Source organism: Ailuropoda melanoleuca, chromosome 3 (genome assembly GCF_002007445.2).
Source record: "Ailuropoda melanoleuca isolate Jingjing chromosome 3, ASM200744v2, whole genome shotgun sequence".
In the NCBI taxonomy this organism is placed as follows: domain Eukaryota; kingdom Metazoa; phylum Chordata; class Mammalia; order Carnivora; family Ursidae; genus Ailuropoda; species Ailuropoda melanoleuca.
The window spans coordinates 118545872-118567231 of record NC_048220.1 but is presented as its reverse complement, the minus strand read 5'-3'; the positions used below and the strand labels follow the sequence as shown (position 1 = coordinate 118567231).

Genomic DNA, 21360 nt, shown 5'->3' with positions numbered 1-21360 from the left:
TTAATGAAAGTTGATAAAATCTTGAAGATGCTGAATACAAGTGTATATGGGGATTATAATGTAGTATTTACACTATTTTTGTGTATGTTTAGAAATGTTCACAATAATAGGAATACACTCCCCCCCAGTGGCCTAGCATTTAAATGAATGCAAATTTCCATTATCTTAAAAAGGATTCAAATGAGGACAGCAAGAGAAATATGACCCATTTTTTCTCACAATGGTAAACATCTTTCTTTAAAACTAAGAATGTTTAATTTAAGTCATTGGACTCTTTGAAATTACATGCAAAAATTTTGTGGATGTATCTGGATGCATTCTTTGAGGGTGGATGTATCTGGATGCATTCTTTGAGGGTTGATCAAATTCCCAAAGGGATCTGAAACCCAAATAATGGTTACAATCTACTGTTTAAAAAAATATATTTTTGGTAAAGATTTCATTCATATACCAAGATAAAATTCTCACATACTGTAAAAACTTGTGGTTTCAACAAAGCGGATCCCTCAAGTTTTCATGCTTTAGTGCAATCTTCCATTAAGATTTCCATTAAGCAGATACTAACTTCATCATAATCTAAATGCTTCTCCCGAAAAGTCCCCTCCCAAACCCAAGTGTAAGATTAAAGCTCACTCAAAAGAAAACTAATCCCAGCATTAACAGTATGATCTTAAGGGAAAAGAGATCCTACCTTCTGAAGTTCTCCTACAATGACAGTGAATTGATGTTCACAAAGAAGCTTCCATAAAGCCAGAGCCTGGTATGACTTTCGAACCAGCTGCTGGATTGCCTGAAGTGAAACCTTTTCACTCAGTTGAGCCTCTAATTACAAAACAAAACTAATGAAGTTTTATACAATGACATAGGTTGTTTTAAATAAAACAACACTTCACTTTCAATAAGAACAACTATAGTTAAGGCTGAAATCCTCACTGGTCTCCTCCCTCCCCTCATCACAGCCAACGATGATCATGACTCGTTGAAATCATGCTTTTATCCTGTCATTATGCATATGTGCGTCTATGTGTCTGTGTGTGTACACATAAACAACAAAAACACTACTGTTTTTAAATAATTTACACCACTGCTTTTTCCACCCAGCTGTATTTTCATAGGTTATCTATATTAGTAAGTATAAATCTAGTAAATTTAAATTACTGGATGTTCCATCATGTAAGTATACCACAATTAGGTCAATTTTCCACCTTAATGACATTTATATTGTCTCCCATGTTTTGCTACTAGAACAGTAATGCAATAAACATCCTTAAGAAAGGACTCCTGGAAAGCACCGTCAGATTTCTCTAGGACTATGTTCCTCAAACCCTGGATTAAGAAATCAGATTCAGTCAGTCAGTCATGACAGCTTTTTTCCCCCCCTTAAAAAGGAAATAGAATTGGGGTGCCTGGCTGGCTCAGTCAGTAGACCATACAACTCTTGATCTCAGGGTTTTAAGTTCAAGCCCCATACTGGGCATGGAGGCTACTTAAAAAAAAAAAAAAAAAAAAAGGAAATAAAATAAAAAAGGAAAATATTAGAGTATAAAAGAGGTAGTTATTTCCTACAGTTTTGTTTCAGTTGTGTATGTATGCTTTCAAACATCTGGGTCATAACACAGAATATATTTCTTACTATAAGGAAAAAAGTCTGATAAAGACTGCTATATGATGTATCCTCAGAAGTGAAACTGCCAGCTTTTAATGTATATGCATTTTCAGCTTTTACAGGATATGATCAAATTGCTCTCCAAAGCAGTCATTTCAGTGTACGTGTGCCAGCAATATGAACTCTCCCTTCTGTTTTAATCCTTACCAATGCTTGGTACTGTCAGGCTTAAGACCTTACTGAAGTACCATTAACAGTAATGAAAAAATGTTTACAAAATAGTAAACAGAAAACTATATTTTGCAGGAAGGGACAAGAGTAAATGGCTGGATCTTATTTAGCAAAGATCTATCAGCCAGAAATGGCTCAAATAGAACACAAAAATTCTTTACAAAAACTGAATGGCAGGCAAAATTTAAGCAATGATTTATTATTATTCCATATTATTTCTGTAATAATTGATGATTATAAGTTTTCCATTACCTTGCTCTTTCCTTGATTGTTACCATTTACAATAGACAAAAAAAACCAAAAAACAAAAAAAACCCCAAAACTGTATTCACACTTTTAACTCTATAAAAAGGTATGTCCCTATCATTAGGAAAATGCAAATCAAAAACCACAATGAGATACCACTTTGCATCCACTAGGATGGGTACTATAAAAAGAAAAAAATAAGTGATGAAGATGTGAAGAAACTGAAATATTTTGTGCACTACTAGCAGAAATGTAAAAGGGGTGCATAGAGGGTCGCCTGGGTGGCACAGCGGTTAAGCGTCTGCCTTCGGCTCAGGGCGTGATCCCGCCGTTATGGGATTGAGCCCCACATCAGGCTCCTCCGCTATGAGCCTGCTTCTTCCTCTCCCACTCCCCCTGCTTGTGTTCCCTCTCTCGCTGGCTGTCTCTATCTCTGTCAAATGAATAAATAAAAATCTTTAAAAAAAAAAAAAAAGGGTGCATAGAAAACAGTACGGCAGGTCCTCAAAGATTAAAAAGAATACCATACCATCCAGCAATTCCATTTCTGGGTATATAACAAAAGAACTGAAAACAGGGACTCAAATTTATATCTGCACACCATGTTCACAGAATTACTCACAATACCTCAAAGGTGCAAGCAACCCAAGTGTTCAAAAACCCAACTGTTTTTTCTGCATGAAAAAACACCCCAAAACCAGCATTCACTTGTTTTGTAGCAAGCCACACTCTGCCAAACTCCTTCCCCAGAAACTGCACACATCATTTTGGCATCAAGCCGCCACAACTTTGAAATGTGTCTATGGACACCTGTGCTTTAGCTCTAAATGTTTCCTAAGGTGGGGCTCCTGGCTGACTCGGTTGGAGGAACATGTGACTTGATCTCAGGGTCATGAGTTCAAGCCCCACAATGAGCATAGAGATTACTAAAAAAAGTAAATAAACTTAAAAAAAAAAAAAAGTGTCCTAAGGAACTGAAAAGCCTAGGAAAGGTTATTTTTTGGGGTCTGGGAATGCTCAAAAATTTTTCCATATAAATTAATGGTAATTACTTCCTCACTTTATGCCATTTTGGCTTACGAAAGGTTTCACAGGAACACTACTTTCAGATAGCAGGGGAAACCTGGGTAGACAAAGAATGAATAATATTGTCTTAAAAAGGAAATTCAGACATATGCTACAACACAGATCAACTCTGAAGACATATACTAACTGAAATAAGCCAGTTGCAAAGCTGGTCACTGTATAATTCCACTGACATGAAGTACATAAGGTAGTCAAATTCAGAGACAAAAAACAAACAGAAAACGACTGACAGTTGTTAGGGACTGGGGTGGCGCCAGAAATGGGGAGTTGTTTCATGGGTACAAAGATGAAAAAAGTTCTGGAGATGGATAGTGGTGATGTTAGCACAACAACGTGAATGTGGTTAAAAATGGTAAATTTTATACTATGTCTGTTTTAGAATTCAAAAACTTACGTTAAAAAAAGGTATGTTTTCTTGTAAAGGAAAGGAAAAAACTTTATGGGCTGATAGTTATGGAAAAACGTGAGATCCATACTGCCCACTTTTCTCAACCACACTGATGTTATTTTAATTAAAAATATTTGTGTTATCAAAAAACTAGATCTTATTGAGAGATGTCCACCGTTTTCTATTCAATCCACTGTTTTCTACCTGATGAATAAAACTCTTTATTGGGGTCAGGTAACAAGTCAAGTGAGCAGAAGGAATAACTCACCATGAAACTTCCTCTGCAGTTCCTGTTGCATCTGCTGGGTATTTCCATTTTCAGGACGCATGAATCCTATCAGCCTCTGCTGCACTTTGGCAGTTGTACTGAAACAAATTCCAGAATGTGTATTTGTGTTTTCAACAGCTTTACTGAGATATAATTTATACACCATACAATTCAACCATTTAAAGTACACAATTTAGTTTTTCAAAATACATTCATAGGGTTGTACAACTATCACCACAATCTAATTTTAGAACGTTTTCACCCACTCTCTATTAGCAGTCAATCCCCATCTCTCCCATACCTACTCTAAGTAACTGCTAGTCTTTCTGTCTCTTTAAGTTTGCCTATTCTGAATATTTCATATAAATGAGCTGGGATTCATTGTTAATACTCTTTTCCTCTGCAGAATAGTGAAATAATCACTGGCGAATCAATGATGATTTAAAACTGAAGCATTTTAATTGCTTGGATGCTTGAAGTTTCAATTATTTGGTTATCCTGATGTCCATTTTATTCAGAAAGGCTGGATAAATGGTTGCTTCTTTCTATCTGCCAAATTTAAAAGTAATGAATTGTTTTCTAGCATCCTCCAAAGATGAGCAGTATTTTGGTTTCAAGTTACATAATAAAACCCATCTTTTTTCCATGTGCAGTTTGAGTTTTGACAGATGCATAGTGTCCTGTAACTACCACCACAACCAAGATACAGAACAGTCCCACCACGCCCCAAAATTCTCTTGTGCTATCCAAATTATTTTCTCACCCATAAGCCTGGCCACCACTGATCTCTTCTTTACCCCATACGTTGTTGTTGTTGTTGTTTTTTAAGATTCTCTTTATTTGACAGAGAGAGAGAGAGAGAAAGAGAGCACAAGCAGGGGGGGTGGCAGAGGGAAAGGAAGAAGCAGGCTCACCGTTGAGCAGGGAGCCCAACTTAGGGCTCAATCGCAGGACCCCGATATCATGACCTGAACCCGAGGCAGACGCTTAACCACTGAGCCACCCAGTTACCCTACTCCTGTAAGCTCTGCCTTTTCTAGTAGGTCATATAAATCGATTCTGACTGCTTTTCTATAGCATAATGCATTTGAGATTCATCCATGTTGTTGCATATATCAGCCCTCTGGAGAATGTCAGTCTTGCTGTTTGTTCCAGCAGGTAAAATCTATCTAGTGAAATCTGGTATTCACATCATAAGTGCTAATTGTCACGAAAAAGGGAAAATAAAAGAGCTCTTAGAATTAAAAATACAATGGCCAGAAAAAAAAATGTATCAATGAAAGTGAACAGATGCTATTTTTTTTAAAAGATTTTATTTATTTATTTATTTGAGAGGGAGAGAAAGAGAAGCAAGAGCACAAAAGCAGGGAAAGGGAGAAGCAGACTCCCCGCTGAGCAGGGGGCCTGATGCAGGACTCAACCCCAGGACTGAACAGATTTGGGGCACCTGGGTGGCACAGTTGATTAAGTGCCAGACTCTTGGTTTCGGCTCAAGGCCATGATCTCAGGGTTGTGAGACTGAGCCTAGCATCAGGCTCTGTGCTCACTGCAGAATCTGCTTAAGACTCTCTCCCCCCTCCTTCTGCCTCCCCCAAAGTAAATAAATAAATCTTAAAAAAAAAAAAATATATATATATATATTTAATGATTGAAAACATCAACTCTAGGAATTCTATAATCTATAGAACCATAACAACAAAAGAGAGGAAAAAAGGAAATTATGGAAAAAAAGAGAAGAAACTGAAGCTAGATCCCAGGTGAGTTAACAGGATTTTCCCAAGAGAAGGGAAATGATCAGATGGTACAAAAAATAAAAAAATAGGGGCGCCTGGGTGGCACAGCAGTTGGGCGTTTGCCTTCGGCTCAGGGCATGATCCCGGCGTTATGGGATCGAGCCCCACATCAGGCTCCTCTGCTATGAGCCTGCTTCTTCCTCTCCCACTCCCCCTGCTTGTGTTCCCTCTCTCGCTGGCTGTCTCTATCTCTGTCAAATAAATAAAATCTTTAAAAAATAAAAATAAAAATAAAAAAAATTAAAAAAGAAGAAAATTCACCAAGGCTTAAGTCTAGTTCTAAGTACTTGTTGAGACAGTTCTCAACGCTCACTGGAAAAAGACATACTGAAGACACGGTGAAATTCCTAAATTTTCAGTAATAAAGACAAAGAGCATAAAAAACTTCAAAGTAAAAAATAAATTAATTAAAATAAATAAATAAATGAAAAACTTCAAAGTAAACACAAGCCATTTAGAGAAAAGAGAATCAGAAAAGCAATGTATTTTTCCTCTGTAATATTAAAGTTTAGGAAGAAAATGGAACAAACTATAAATGAAGATCTGAGAGAAAATAACTATGACCTTACAATCCCATACCCATTAGGCAATAAAAAGGGGTGAACTATTGATTTATGCTACAACATGGACCTCAAATATGAACCTCAAAATAAGGCTAAGCAAAAAAAGCTAGATTCTAAAGACCACAAATTTTATGATTACATTTGTATGAAATGTCAAGAATAGGCAAATCCATAGAGATAGATTAATACGTGTTTGGGGCTAAGGGGTGGAAATGGTTGCAAATGGACAAAAGAAATGTCCTTGGGTTGAAGAAAATGTTCCAAAAATGGACTGTGATGATGGCTGAATAATTCTATATATTTACTAAAATTTGCAGAATGAAACACTTAAAATTTAAGTGAATCTTGTGGCATATAAATTACATTTTAAGAAGCTATTAACAAATAGTGAGATTAATGTTGCAGGCATGAAGAGTTTGTTGAAATGAGAAAATCTGTTAATAAAGGAAAAAATATCATCTCTGCAAAAGGCAGACATTTGACAAACTCTAATACTCACTTTATATGAAAATTCAATAAAACAGAAACGGATGAATATTTCCTTAGCATGATAAACTGTATCTATGTAGGCATGATCTTTAATGCGGAAAGACTACAAGCTTCCCACTAAAGTCAGGAATGAGACCCGGATGTCCACTGTATCTCCACTACTATTTAACACTATGTTGGAGATACTAGACTATACAGGTAGGAGAAAGCAACTAGAGCTATAAAAGAAAAGGTAAAATTATCTCTACTTTCAGATGACAGGACTACATATTTGAAAAATCCAAAACACGCAATGAAAAAACTACTAATTAAAGAGAAATTAAAATTAGTAAAGTAGTAGGGTATAAAATCAACGGACAATTGCAGTTATAACCGTAAAATTCAATAAACTGCTAAGAAACTATTAACAGAAGAACATAATGTTAAAAAAAAAAAAAAGAAAAAATACCTTACAACTAAAATTCCATATAATTTCTAAGAAGGATACTGGTGGAGGGCAGGGGAAAAAGGAGCGATAGCAGCTTCTGTCCAATTACTAATGCTGGCAGAGATGTGTATTTTTCAGAATTTAAAACTAACTACTAGCAAAAGAAAATCACGTATAAAACTTCTAAATCTGTGTCTGGGGTAGGGAAAGGTCTGATCAATCCAGTAAAATAAGGGGATGGGGAAGGAAAAAAAACAAAACACACAACAAAAGCACAAATTCAGGATGGTGAGAATAAGATCAAACATTAAACTAATCCCCAAAATGGGAAGAGGTTAAACTGCCTTATTAAAAGATAAAGACTCTTAAACTGGGTTAACAAAAGAAGGGAGAAATCAATTTATACATTAAGATATACTTTAGAGCGTTCTAAAGGCTCAAAATAAAGAAAATTGGTATAACTTTCTCAGGAGACAACTAAATACTACATATCAACATTTTAATTCTACTTCTCAAGAAATTCATCTGAAGATTACTGAACAAGTACACAAACATGTATAAACTTGTTTAAACATGAAAAAAAAAACACTGCAATTATTAGTAGTTATACCATCAAATGTTTGCATATAAATAATGGAAAAACATGCAGCCAATATAAAAATTATTTATTCCACTGATTTGGAATGTTCTAGAAAATATAGTGAGTATATACAATGTTTCATAAAAGTGCACCTATTTAGATTCCATTTGCAGTTCATTTTTTAAATTTTTTTCTGAATTTTATTATTATTATTTTTAATGGAGAAAAATTAAGGTAGAGCAGCAGGAGAAAGATACAATGTTGAATACGATGTCACGGAACAGTCTCTCTGTCCCACTGAGTGACAGCTGCCACTGGCACAGTCCCAGGGCAAGGATGCAATCAAGGGTTTTCTTTCAGCACCAGCTACCAAATCCTGGCCCCACTGTCAGGGGAGGACCTGTGAAAGTGCTATATTCGCAGTTTTAAAGAAACACATATTTATATGTATTAAGTTTATACTGTTATACTTAACAAGTTTTCTGGGCAGTAAAGTGAAATCTTTACAAAAAGCCCGTATTATTTCTGGAACAAAAACAAAATTATCCTAAACATATGTCCACACAAAAACTTTTATAGGTATGTTCACATCAGCATTTTACATAGCAACCAAAAAGCTAACATAACCCAAATGAGCATCACCTGATGAACTGAAAAATGAAACAAAGTACTGATAATATTAAGACACGAGAACCTTGGAAATATGCTAAAAGAAAGAAGCCAAAAACAAAAGGCCATATTTCCATTTACATAAAACATCCAGAATATGGCAGATCCATAGAGACAGATAGATTAGTGGTTGCTAGGGACTGGAAAGGAAATGGCGAGCACTATGGACTGTTTGTGTCCCACCGTATTCCTATGTTGAAGTCCCAATTCCGAGAGTGATGGTATTAGGAGGTGGAGCCTTTGGGAGGTAATTAGGTTTAGATGGGGTGATGAGAGTGAAGTCCCGACAATGAGATTAACAGACTTACAACAAGACACCAGAGAGCTTGTCACCTAGCTTTCTCTCTGCCATGTTAGAACACAGAAAGAAAGCAGCTGCCTATAAACAAGGAAGAGGGTCCTCACCAGAACCCAACCACGCTGGCACCCTGATCTCAGACTCCCAGCCTCCAGAACTGTGAGAAATAAATGTTTGTTGTTTAAGCCATTCTGTGGTATTATTGTTACTGTGGCCTGAACAGGGAGTGATGGCTAATGAGTAAAGGTTTTCTTTTTGGCATGATGAAAATGTTCTGGAATTAGATAGTGGTGATAATTGCATAACCTCATAAATATACTTAAAGCCATTGAACTAAATATTAAAAAGGATGAATTTTATAACATGAGTTATATCTTAGAGAAATAAGGGAAGAAACTGGCAAATAAATCTTGTTTATTCTTACTTTGGATTTCCTAATGGTCCTCCTGCAAATTGGGAGTTTCTGTCTAGAAATTCTTGCAAACCTTTCAGTTCTTGTAGCGCTGACTCCAACAGCTGGGAGGGAACACTACTTTCAATCTGTAAGAAAAGTATTTTCAAAAGCTTTAAAACAAAAAAAAGTGTGTATGTAAAAAAACATTTTATAACTGAATGTCAAGTTTCAATTTTTAAATATCCTATCTTTATAAACATTAATTATTTATGCTTGGTCACCAGAATAAAGGGCTAGGTACCCATATCCCTCTTGTCCTGCTCTGGTTTAAGGTATAATTTATAAACAGTAAAATAAACACATCTTAAGTGAACATCTTGATAGCTTTTTCTATTTTAATACAGTCACCACCCAGACCACAATATAGAATATTTCCAACACCCAAGAAGTTCCTTGATGCTCCTTTCTAGTCACTAGTCATTCTATCTCCCAGGTAACCACTTTTCTTGTCACGACAGGTTAGTTTTGCCTATTCTTGAACTTCATATAAATGGAATCATATACCATGTTAAATAAATATATTCTTCTTCTTAGAAATGTGAACTTTAAGAGTATCAGAATTGAAAAAATATTTGGCATCTTTCAGATTTAAAAAGCAAAAAGCTAAAAATAAATTGCATTCTTATTTCACGTAAAAAAAAATTCTACTACCTGAATTTATAATACAAAGTTTTACAGGATCTATTCTTTTTTAAAAAAAAAAAATATTTTATTTATTTATTTGAGAGAGAGGGAGAGAAAGAGAGAGTGAGCCGAGCAGGGGGATAGGGAGAAGCAAGCTCCCTGCTAATCAGGGAGCCTGAAGTGGGGCTCCATCCCAGGGTCCTGGGATCATGACCTGAGCCAAAGGCAGACCTTAACTGCTTGAGCCACCCAGGCAACCCTACAGGATCTATTCTTAAAGCACCCCAGAAAGCATATTAATGCATGGAAATTACTGGGTTCGTGGAATTTGGGAACATATACAACAAAATATTAAATAGTAGCTTTGAGTAGTATTAAGTATTATTCTGTTTGACCCTCAGAACAACCTTAAGAGGGAGATGTCTTAATATTCTCATCTTACAGTGAGGTAACAGACTGAAATATTAAGAAAATGACTCATCATTTATATAAGTGACAGAGCTGGGACTTCACCCAGGGCAAGGAGACTTTATTGGACACGTACACAAACATGTACATAAAAGAATAATCATTGCATCTTGTTTGTGACACCAAGAAATGTGAAACAATCTATTTATACAATTAATACCGTAAACTGGTTACATACAACAATGGAATACATTATACAACACACTTACTGCAGTGATTTCTCTGTTGCCACTCTTGAATACTCTCTCCACAACTAAACTAGCATCCCAGATATTTCTGAAATAAAGAAAGTTTTAATAATTATGTTGTATCAAAAAATTACAATATGTAGTAAATTCCTTTCTGTGTGTTTATCAAAGTACAGAAATGATTTAACACTTTACAAGGTTATCCGAAAGAATGGAAAACAAGGAAATTTCTAAACTTGATATACCTAAGTTATTTCACATAATGAAATACTGCTGAAGAAAAATCAAAATGTTGGGCAATGAACTGTAAATATGAAAGCTTATGACGCAAAAACAAATTTATAAAGGAGTGTTGCACTGTTCCACATTTTAAGCAAATGATTCAAATGAAATCATCCATCTCAAATCAAAGACAGATATATAGCAGACAGGATAACTAACTAGATGATATGGTAAACTAACTGCAAAAATGACTGTAATTCTTTGTCCCTCCTTATACTTATCCTTTACAATATGACTTTGACATGTCTCTCATAATGAGGAGTATATTCCCCATTTTTGAATGGATCTTATTTTTGATTCTGGGTTGGCCTGGAGCTGTTTCCCTGGCCCAGTGAATGAGGTTAAAATGATGGTAAGCCAACTCTAAACCTTGGCATCAAGAAAGTTTGCAAATTTCTACCCTGTCTCATGGGACCTTGCCATCACCAAATGAATAATTCCTGGCTAACCTGCTGGAGGATGAGAGACCATGTGAAAAATTACCCAGTTGTCCCAGCAGAGAGACCATTCTAGACCAGCATACAAACATGGCCGTAAACATGTGAGAATCCAGCCAAGATTGACAGAGCTCTCTTCAACCTCACAGCTGAATGCATATAAATGAGTGAGTCTAGCCAAGACCAGAACTGCCTAGCTGACTTACAGATATACGTCGCTGAGTAACAGGGTGGTTTGTAACACCATATGTTAATACGTGTGTGTATACATATATATAAAACACAGCAACAAATATAGATGGTTAGATGGTAAAAAAAAAAAAAACCTAAACAATAGAAAACAATCTTATTAATGAACAAGTGAGCTAAAACTATAAGTAAAATTTAACAGGAATAAATGATGTCCCAAATTTAGAGTTAAAAATTTTCAACTACACAAAATAGGACAAGATGAGCAACAGCTGGTTATTTCATGCAAAACTTACCCCATGATTCGAGAAAAGTAAATGCAAATACCATTGTGTTTTCCAGAGTACACAATCTCTGGTGCAGCCATACAACTCAAACTTGCGGCCTGAGTTGCTGGGTTTCCTGAAACACACACTGGAGTTGACATGGCAGGAGGATGTACACCTTGTACACACATAAGAAAGACAAATCTTTAAATTTAGCCTTAAACATTCAGCATCCTCAATAACCAAAACCTGTGTATCTAGGCCCAAAGGTAAGTATATTTATAAAAATACTGGAATAAATAGATACTGAATTTGGTTTTCCCTGATAAGAAGAGTCAGATTGGATGGATGCTCCCAGGTAGGCTTTCAAGTGTCGGCATACAAGGTAAAGGGCAAGAAAGCTTGCAATCACTCCTCTTTAACGCTGGGAGTCATATAGGGCTAATTATACAGATTTCATGGCTGCTAATTAAATACTGGTACCCAAATAAGGAGCTTTCCAGGTATACTAATAAAGATGTTCCTATGCAAAGGCATTCATGGCCAAATGTCAATACTTCCTTGGGTGTAACTTTTATTAAATTACATTATTTTCAAGAGACTAGGGCAAGTTAATATTTCTCTAAGTAACCATTAAGGATAACAGCTCTTCAAAAATAGTAGCAATATAAAACAAAGAAAAGAGGTACCTTGAGATGGTGTTCCCAAAAATGATGGATTTGGGTATGGACTACTAGTAGGAATAGGAGAACCTAAAAAGGAAAGAATAAAAAGATTTATAAAATAACCTCCCAAATCTGATTAAATTAGAGAAGCTGTTTCTAAGCATGAGTGAGGAATGGCACCATCCATGAAATATTTAAGATTTAGGGACTCTGCTCATTTCCTAAGAACTTTCCAAACACTTTGGAAAACACTGAGGGTGGGAGTTTACTTATCATTAAATCATTCACCTCCTTCCCTTTGGATAAATCACAAATGAGTTCTGTAAATATTGCTGGTTACATGTTGTTTTGTTCTCTAACATACATAAAGAACTCAATATTAATATATCATCACTTTTAGGGGCGCCTGGGTGGCACTGCGGTTAAGCGTCTGCCTTCGGCTCAGGGCGTGATCCCGGCGTTATGGGATCGAGCCCCACATCAGGCTCCTCCACTATGAGCCTGCTTCTTCCTCTCCCACTCCCCCTGCTTGTGCTCCCTCTCTCACTGGCTGTCTCTATCTCTGTCGAATAAATAAATAAAATCTTTAAAAAAAAAAAATATATATATATATATATCATCACTTTTAAGAGTCAGACATTTGTAGTATTATTCACCCAATAAAACAGTAGCAGTAAATAAAATATAAAGAAAAGCTTTGTTCACTAAAATATGCTATGCAGTTTCTAAAATTCAAACTATCAGAAATAGTCCTGTTTCAATATTTCATACTCACTAGAATAGACAGGAGACCCCAAGATGGGACCAACATTACTTGGAGCAGGGAGAGTGGTTGGAAATCTCATCTGTGCTTCACCACCGTACCTGTTTTTACGACAACAGAGGCTGAGCTTAGTCAGTGACATTATCCACTTTAAAACCTGGAATTGTTCCAAGTCCTGCTCGCTCCCAAATAAATGCTTTAAACATTACAGACTTTACCCTATTGTGTTAACAGTGCTTTTATCTATAAGCATAGACATAATACTTATTTTAAAAATGTTGACTTGAGGGGTGCGTGGGTGGCTCAGTCGGTTTGCGTCTGCCTTCAGCTCAGGTCATGATCCTGGGATCAAGCCCTTCATCAGGCTTCCCGCTCAGCAGAGAGTCGGCTTCATCCTCTCCCTCTGCCCCTCCCCCCGTTTGTGCTCTCACTCTGTTCTCTCTCTCTCACTCTCAAATAAATAAATAAATAAAATCTTATAAAAAAATAAATAAATAAATAAAAAAGTTGACTTGAATCTCTACCAGAAGGAATTATAAGGGACTCTAGCAATTTCTAAGAAGCACAGAATTTACTTAAGAGTATACGGCACTGTAATATTCATACCAGATAATGGTTAGACAGCACTTGAAAAATTGTTTTAAACAAATCACATTTCAAATTCTTACCTTTAGCTAAATATTTTCCAAATAAAAATATCTTTTTGATACCAAGTTTCCTTAAAGTGATTCAGAATTCCTCAACGCCAATGATACAAATAAAGCAGAATCAGTACAGTGTAAAAAAGTAAAAAAAAAAAAAAAGGGTAACTGGAGCAGAAAGAGGTGTAGAAAAAAGACTAGACAGAAGAAGTTGGAGAATAGAACCCAGAGCAAGGGTAACAATTCATACTTTGTGCTAATCTAGCTACTTCTATTAGTATTATACTCTTTCCAGATTTTACCCTTTTGCAAAAAAAAATGTTAGTATCTTGCCTATATAGCTCTTCAACTGTTTGGTAAGCCCTTAAACTATCACGTTGACCAATGCAGTCATTAAAAAAAGTGGCCAAGAACAAAAGAAAACTGACATATACCTGAAGAAAGCCCGAGTAGCCCATGCAGATACTTCTCTATCACAGGCAGCAGTGGAACAAGCAAGGATGAGGCAGGTTGCACAAGCCTGGTCTTCCTGTTTAAAAAAAAAAAAAAAGAGTATTGTCCCTTATGTTAAACATAAACATTTAAAAAGGAGTTTTGGTTACTGCTGTATCCAGTGTTCAAATTTGTGCTTAGCACAGAGCAGGTGCTCAATATATATTTGCTAAGTGAATGAACTCAGTTGGTATGAAAAAGTTGGTATCATAGGCTCATAGGTATGATAGGTATCATTAAAGGGTGCTCTTTTTTCTTTTTATCTACATTCTATTTTAGTTTATAGTTTATTCCCCTAATTTTTTTCCCTCATATCCCTTTTACCTTTTAGAAAATAACAACAATATACCTATTTATTAAGCACCTGTCATGTGCCAGGTACTATTTTAAGAGGTTAGCATATCTTAATCCCCATATCATACACCATTATAATGCCTGTTTTACACATGAAGAAACTGAAGTCCACGGAATTCAAGTAATCTACCCTTGTGGTACAGCTGGTGATTTGAATCCAGTGTCTCTGTAACTTTAATCTGATATTCTTGATCTTAAGCTTTCTGAGTTTTGCCTTGTCAATTTTTAGCAATGGTTTTGAAATACTAATGGCCTTATCACTACTGCTCCAAATTTTTTCATCAGGTCATTGGCAAAAACTTAAAATTAAAAAAAAAAAGGATTTGTCCATAAATATTCTGTGTTTTCATAAAAATGCATACCATAAAACTTGAATATGAGTCCCTTACTAGTATACTTTAATAAGAACTTATCAATAATAACAAATAAAAATGAGCTTATTGTATAAGCCTTATTTATCAAAACTGCTCCCAAATATTAGTACACACATAATGACAAATGTAAAGAAAGACTGCTAAGATTACCTGTTAATTACAGTATTTTAATCCTAATTTACATAAAATTCAGCTATTATTCTCATTGTTTCATTGTTTAAAATATCGTAATATCTTTTTAAAAGTACAAATAATTACCTGATGTAATTTAAAGAATCTTTCAATCTCTTCTCCATCTCCACCCACATTACTCACAAGTAGATGCCTTAGTTGATCTACAGGTCTAAGTTTATGAAACATAAGACTCCCCTAAGAAGTTAAAAAAAAGAACATAAATGATGGATTTATCAGGCATGGATGGCATCAACTACCCTATTTTATTTAATAAAATCAATAGAACAAAAAAATCCCTTCAATAATACAAAGTAAATTGGCACATGCCCTCTGAATATGTTTTGTGACTTACACAGCAGTGTTTTCTTATTAAATTTTCTTAGGCATATATAGATCTAGTATAGGTTGGGAGTTGAAATGTAAATGTTCTTTTTGGCCAGTTTACTTTTTATGCATAAAACATACATTTATAAAATGTTGTATCTACAGAGCCAGAGCCTTTTTAATTTATTTTTTGGTGGTGGTTAGTGTTTTCTTATTAAATTTAGAAAGTTTTGATACGGGTTCAAGTATCAAGTATTTAGAATATGATAAAAGCTGTCCCTCAAACCAGAAGATTAAAGTTAGATTATCCATTAATTATGTTGGCATTAGTATATCCATTTAGAAAAAAATGAAGCTCACTGTGGAAGGAGCCAAGATGCCCTTCAACAAATGAATGGATAAAAAAGATGTGGTACATATATACAATGGAATATTATTCAGCCATCAGAAACGATGAATACCCACCATTTGCATCGACATGGATAGAAGTCGAGGGGATTATGCTAAGTGAAGTAAGTCAAGCAGAGAAAAACTATCATATGGTTTCATTCATATGTGAAACATAAGCAATAGCACAGAGGACCATAGGGGAAGGGAGGGAAATCCGAAGGGGGAAAAATCAGAGAGGGAGATGAACCATGAGAGACTATGGACGACAGGAAACAAACTGAGGGTTTCAGAGGGGAGGGGGGTGGGGGAAGGGGTAACAGGGTGATGGGTATTAAGGAGGGTGCGTAATGTGATGAGCACTAGGTGTTATACGTAACTAACGAATCACTGAACACTACATCAAAAACTAATAATGTACTACACCGTGGCTAACTGAACATAATAAAAAAAAAATGAAGCTGGATCCTTAATCATATATCAGGATAAATCCAAACAGATCAGAGATTTAAAGGACAAAATAAAACTATAATAGTACTAAAAGCAACTATGGGTGAATTTTTTTTATAAACCCCAGAATGAGGAAGTTTTTTTTTTTTAAACTACTTTTAGAGATCCCAAAAGATAACAGAAAATTTTCACTACTTATATGCTTATCTGTATGGGAAAAATCTCAATAAACAAAATAAAATGACACACCAGGAAAAACATGACACTAAAATTACAAAAAGTTTCCTTTTTTTAAAGAGCTTCAATAAATCAAAAAGAAAGACAATTCAATAAAATAGGAATAGACAATCCATAGAAAAATAAACACTTGAAAAGACTGTCCACCTCACTCTTAATAAAATGGCATATTATACTTGGACAGGATGTAAGGAAACAGGCACTCAATATTCATCGATAGTGAATGTACACACGTATATATGAATACAGGGGAATCTGGCAACATCTATCAAAATTAGAAATGCACATATTCTGTCACCCAGCAGATGTAATTCTATACCTTTATTCATACACGTAGAAAATGATATACACATAAGGTTAAAGCATTATGAATAGCAAAAGATAATCCATTAATAGGGACCTAGTTAAATAGGGTACATCCATATAAAAGAAAACCTTTCAAATACAAAACAGAATGAGGAAGTTCTTTATATGATGATATGGAAAGGTCTCTAAAATATATATTTGAGATATAAAAAACAAGGTATAAGACAGTGCATATAACATGCTACCATTTATTTATTTTATTGTTTGTATATCCACACCTCTGGAAGGATACACAGATGCTGATGACATGGGTATCTGTAGGGAAGGGACTTCAGCTGGAAGGGAGATTTTATTCTGTATACTCCTTGTTATACCATTTGAATTTTAAATGCATCACCATTCTAAAAACAAATACTAAAAAATGTTTTTTAATAAGTTAAATGACAATTATAAAAAATAAACTTAGGTTATTTTTATGTTGCTGAACACTGGTTTTAGACTGCTGAACACTGGAACTAGAAATGCTACTTTACAGGGGCACCTGGGTGGTACAGTGGTTAAGCACCTGCCTTCGACTCAGGGCGTGATCCCGGCGTTATGGGATCGAGCCCCAATCAGGCTCCTCTGCTATGAGCCTGCTTCTTCCTCTCCCACTCCCCCTGCTTGTGTTCCCTCTCTCGCTGGCTGTCTCTCTCTCTCTATTGAAAAAATGAATAAAATCTTAAAAAAAAAAAAAAAAAAGAAATGCTACTTTAGAAAAAGTGTAACACTTTATAAACAGCAAGTTCTTTTTGTTGCATTTTGGTATTTACAAACTATTCCTTAAGAATATCTTTAAGAGTAAACATTCCTAAAGTACTTAAGTAAATGACTCTATTAAACAAATATTGCAGAATACTAACATTAAACATCATTTCTTTTTTTGTCTCCACCTCAACAGAATATGTACATACCTGTGCTGAGAGGAGAACAAATTTCTTTGGAGGCAACATGTGCTGCTGTACCACAACTGGTGAGTCAGTTATTGGAATATGATCCTTATTTAAGGGTGTAATTATTTTATCTACTTTCAATTCATCTATTGCAGAAAGTGCCCAGGAATGACCATCAACACGGGTTGTCATCTATGCAAAAGAAAGAAACTTTTTATACCTGCTATTAAAGTTACATAAAGCAAAATCTTCCAAAAGGCAAAAACGTATAGACCTAATTTCTAAGGAAATGCAGAACTTTACAAATTAATAATACATGAATGTGAATATTCCTAAGTTTCTATTTAATGCTCCACTGTCTATTCCTTTAATCAGGCCATCTTCTATGACAATAATCTTTCATACAAGAAGGCAAAGGCAAAATTTTCTGAGATAAGCTGTAAATAGTATTTACTAGAATTATAATTCTTTCAAAAACCAAAAACTATATTCTACCATATTTCCAGGATAGATTGAATAGGTTAATACTTACATTTTGCTGACATGTAGATTTTTGTTCTCTTCTGAAGTTTTTGCTTTCTATTTTTTAAGTGTTTTAATTTTCAAAAATACTTTTATTATAAAAAATTTCAAGCATCTAAAAATGTTTAAAGCACAGTAAATGTCCATATGCCCAATACCTAGATTCAATCATTGTTAGCACCATACTTGCTTTCTCTAATATATACATATTTTAACTGAACCATTTTAAAGTGATGGACGTCTCATGTCATTGCTAAATACTTTGGCATGTATCTTCTAAAAATAAGGATATTCTCTTATATAACCATGATACAACATTTAAGAATATTAACAATAATCTAATGCCCAGCCAATATAGAATTTCCCCATTGTCCCAACATCTTTTATAGCTGTTTTAAGGAGATCACAATTTGGTTTAAGTTCACGCACTACATTTATATTTGGTAGTTGTTTTTCTTTAAAAAAAAATCCATATATGGGAATAATTCAAGTACTATACAAGTGAATGATATGCTATATAGTATTTGTTTAAAAAAATTATTATTTATTGAATCCTTCCTGTGTGCCAGACAGTGTGCTGAGAACTTTACACATATGAACTCATTAAATCCTACAACAAACCCATAGAGGTAGGTATTATTATAACTACAATAGCCAAGGTAATTGAGGGCCAGAGACATATATTAAATCCTTTGAGCCACAGCTTTAAGGAAATGGAGGAAGAATTCAAATCTGCACTCCCTAACACTGTGCCCCCATCAGGACAGGGTTCATATCTTAGTTCTGAATCCTCACAGTCTATCACAACATGAGACACACAGTTGGTGCTCAGTTAAGAACAAAGGAAAAAATCTGAGAAAACTGCCTCCTGCCTCCATACCACCTGCCTCTACCCCAGCTCCTTGGGCCGCGTCAGAAACTTGGAAGAGCCTATTCAAACCACTCCCCCATCCCTAGGGATGGTTTCTACCTCCTCCCTTCTATATACCTTTTTGGGCTCCCTGTAACAAGAAAGGCTCAAGTTTGAGAATAACCAGGAAGCAGTCGGCAGCAGTTGGAAACAAAACACCTTTAAAGAGAGGAATCCAAAGGGAGTCTCAGACATTCATACCCTAGTGGAGGCTGGTTTATCTGGTTTGATCAGCATCCTCATGGGGCAGGCAGCATGGGCTATGCAAGGGCATTTAGAAGAAATAAATGAGGTAGAATAGGGGATACCAACAGTGGGGAGCAGAGATGGCCTTCCGTAGCCATACCCTTGGCGGTGCTGGCCTCTCCTTAGCTCCTTTTGTGCTGAGGGCTGAGATGAACGGCCTGGGTGTGAGACTGGGCTAGGACAGGCTGGGGCTACACCCCTCATCCAGGACCTGTACATCAATTTCATGGAATTATGTGGTGGTATTCGCTTTTAAACACAATTACGTGCTTATGTGTGTATGTTTGTATATACAGGGAAGAGAGATGAAAACAAAATGGGGAAAATGCTGGTAACTTTTTAATGTGGGGTTGAATTTATCATTCCTCTGGTCTTCTGTATGGTTGAAAATATCTATAAGGGGCACCTCTAAATAAATAAAATCTTTAAAATAAATAAATAAATAAATTTAGACAGAACTACAAATTAAAGACCTCATCAAGATAAAATTCTAAGGGGCACCTGGGTGGCTAAGGCGCCTGGGTGGCTAAGTCAGTTAAGCATTCGATTCTTGATTTTGGCTCAGGTCATGATCTCAGGGTGGTGAGATCGAGCCCCACACCAGGCTCCATAGTCAGTGGGGAGTCTGCTTGAGATTCTCTTTCCCTCTCCCTCTGCCCCCTCCCGCCCCGCGCACGCATGAGCGCACACACACTCTCTCTCTCTCTCTCTAATAAATAAAATCTTTAAAAAAAGATACAGTTCTTTTTTTTTTTTTTTAAGATTTTATTTATCCATTTGTCAGGGAGAGAGAGCACAAGCAGGGGGAGCAGCAGGCTCCCCAGCCAGCAAGGAACTCGACACGGGATGCGATCCCAGGACCCGGGATCATGACCTGAGCCAAAGGCTCAGCCCAACCAACTGAGCAACCCAGGCATCCCCAAAAAGATGCAATTCTAAGTCATAACTATAGTGGATGGCCTCATGATTAAATAGCTAAAAACACAATATATTTAAATGGGACAAAAGTCATTTCAGAAAAGATACACACATTTTCGAGTACATTATGAAAAACATTCTAAAATGATTCCAATGTTTAAAGATTTTTTTTTAATAGATTTTATTTATTTGTTAGAGGGAGAGAAGGAGAGAGAGGACGCATGCAGAACCAAGGGGAGAAGCAGGCAGAGGGAGAAGCAGGCTGCTTGCTGAGCAAGAAACCTGATGCGGGACTCGATCCTAGGACACTGGGATCATGATCTGAGCCAAAGGCAGCTGCTTAACCAACTGAGCCGCCCCAGGCATCCTGCTTAAAGATATTTTTAATGGTTACCATAATGACTTCTAACCTCACAGAGGAAAAACAAAGAACAGGATACGCTTCTTTTCGATATGATTTCTAATCATATATGACAGCTCAAAATAAACATTATCACAACATAAAGATTCTTACAATTTATTCTTTACTTAAAATTATAAATTACATAAAAAATTAAGATTCTCAGGATAACTTACCTGGGTTTCCATCATTGGCTTTTGGAAAGGAAATGTATCATGGTTGACACACCACAAAATGTCATTATCTTCATTTTCTGAAGCTGTCATCAGTAGAATACCTAACAGTTTAATACATAAAATCTTATTATATGATGCCAAATAATATGCACCCCTAATAATCTTAAAAATATTAATTGCTAACATTAATATATATAACATATATACATAGCATGCACTGTTTTAAGTAAACAAGTCACAAAATAAAAATTAATCCCCTAAAAGGACATATAATTATTGATGGGGTACAATCATTAAGTGTTCCAGATCTTACACCTCATTTCTTTCAAGCAAACACTCTTTTCACATCTTAAATTTCTGATGTCAGGATATATTTTGCAATCAAATAGCTTATGAATTTAATTATTAACTTAAAAAAATGCATATTTAGTACATAAAAAATGTTGTGACTTTCTATCAATGGTATCTAATACTCGATGAAATAGAATTTTGTACTGGTTATCTCAAACATATCATGAATAAAAATGATGAAGTTAC

At 35.5% G+C, this 21360-nt stretch overlaps 1 protein-coding gene and 1 non-coding gene across 3 annotated transcripts in view; both read right to left on the bottom strand.

Annotated features, from left to right (window-relative positions):
- The window catches only part of NUP155 (nucleoporin 155), a 65498-nt gene that overhangs the window by 25322 nt on the left and 18816 nt on the right, over positions 1-21360 (bottom strand). The window contains exons 12-22 of one of the 2 annotated variants that reach the window (XM_034656989.1): positions 20824-20924; positions 17673-17843; positions 15100-15210; positions 14056-14150; positions 12993-13081; positions 12242-12304; positions 11583-11688; positions 10400-10466; positions 9069-9184; positions 3826-3923; positions 692-822 (exon numbers count right to left, since the gene is read on the bottom strand). In XM_034656989.1, coding sequence (XP_034512880.1) covers positions 692-822; positions 3826-3923; positions 9069-9184; positions 10400-10466; positions 11583-11688; positions 12242-12304; positions 12993-13081; positions 14056-14150; positions 15100-15210; positions 17673-17843; positions 20824-20924 — 1148 coding nt within the window. Of the gene's footprint in view, positions 1-691; positions 823-3825; positions 3924-9068; positions 9185-10399; positions 10467-11582; positions 11731-12241; positions 12305-12992; positions 13082-14055; positions 14151-15099; positions 15211-17672; positions 17844-20823; positions 20925-21360 lie in introns of both variants that reach the window. The other variant, XM_034656988.1, reaches the window with a different exon arrangement.
- LOC117801685 lies at positions 7965-8092 on the bottom strand. The gene has a single exon (XR_004624433.1). It is a non-coding gene; the product is annotated as a small nucleolar RNA SNORA30/SNORA37 family (small nucleolar RNA).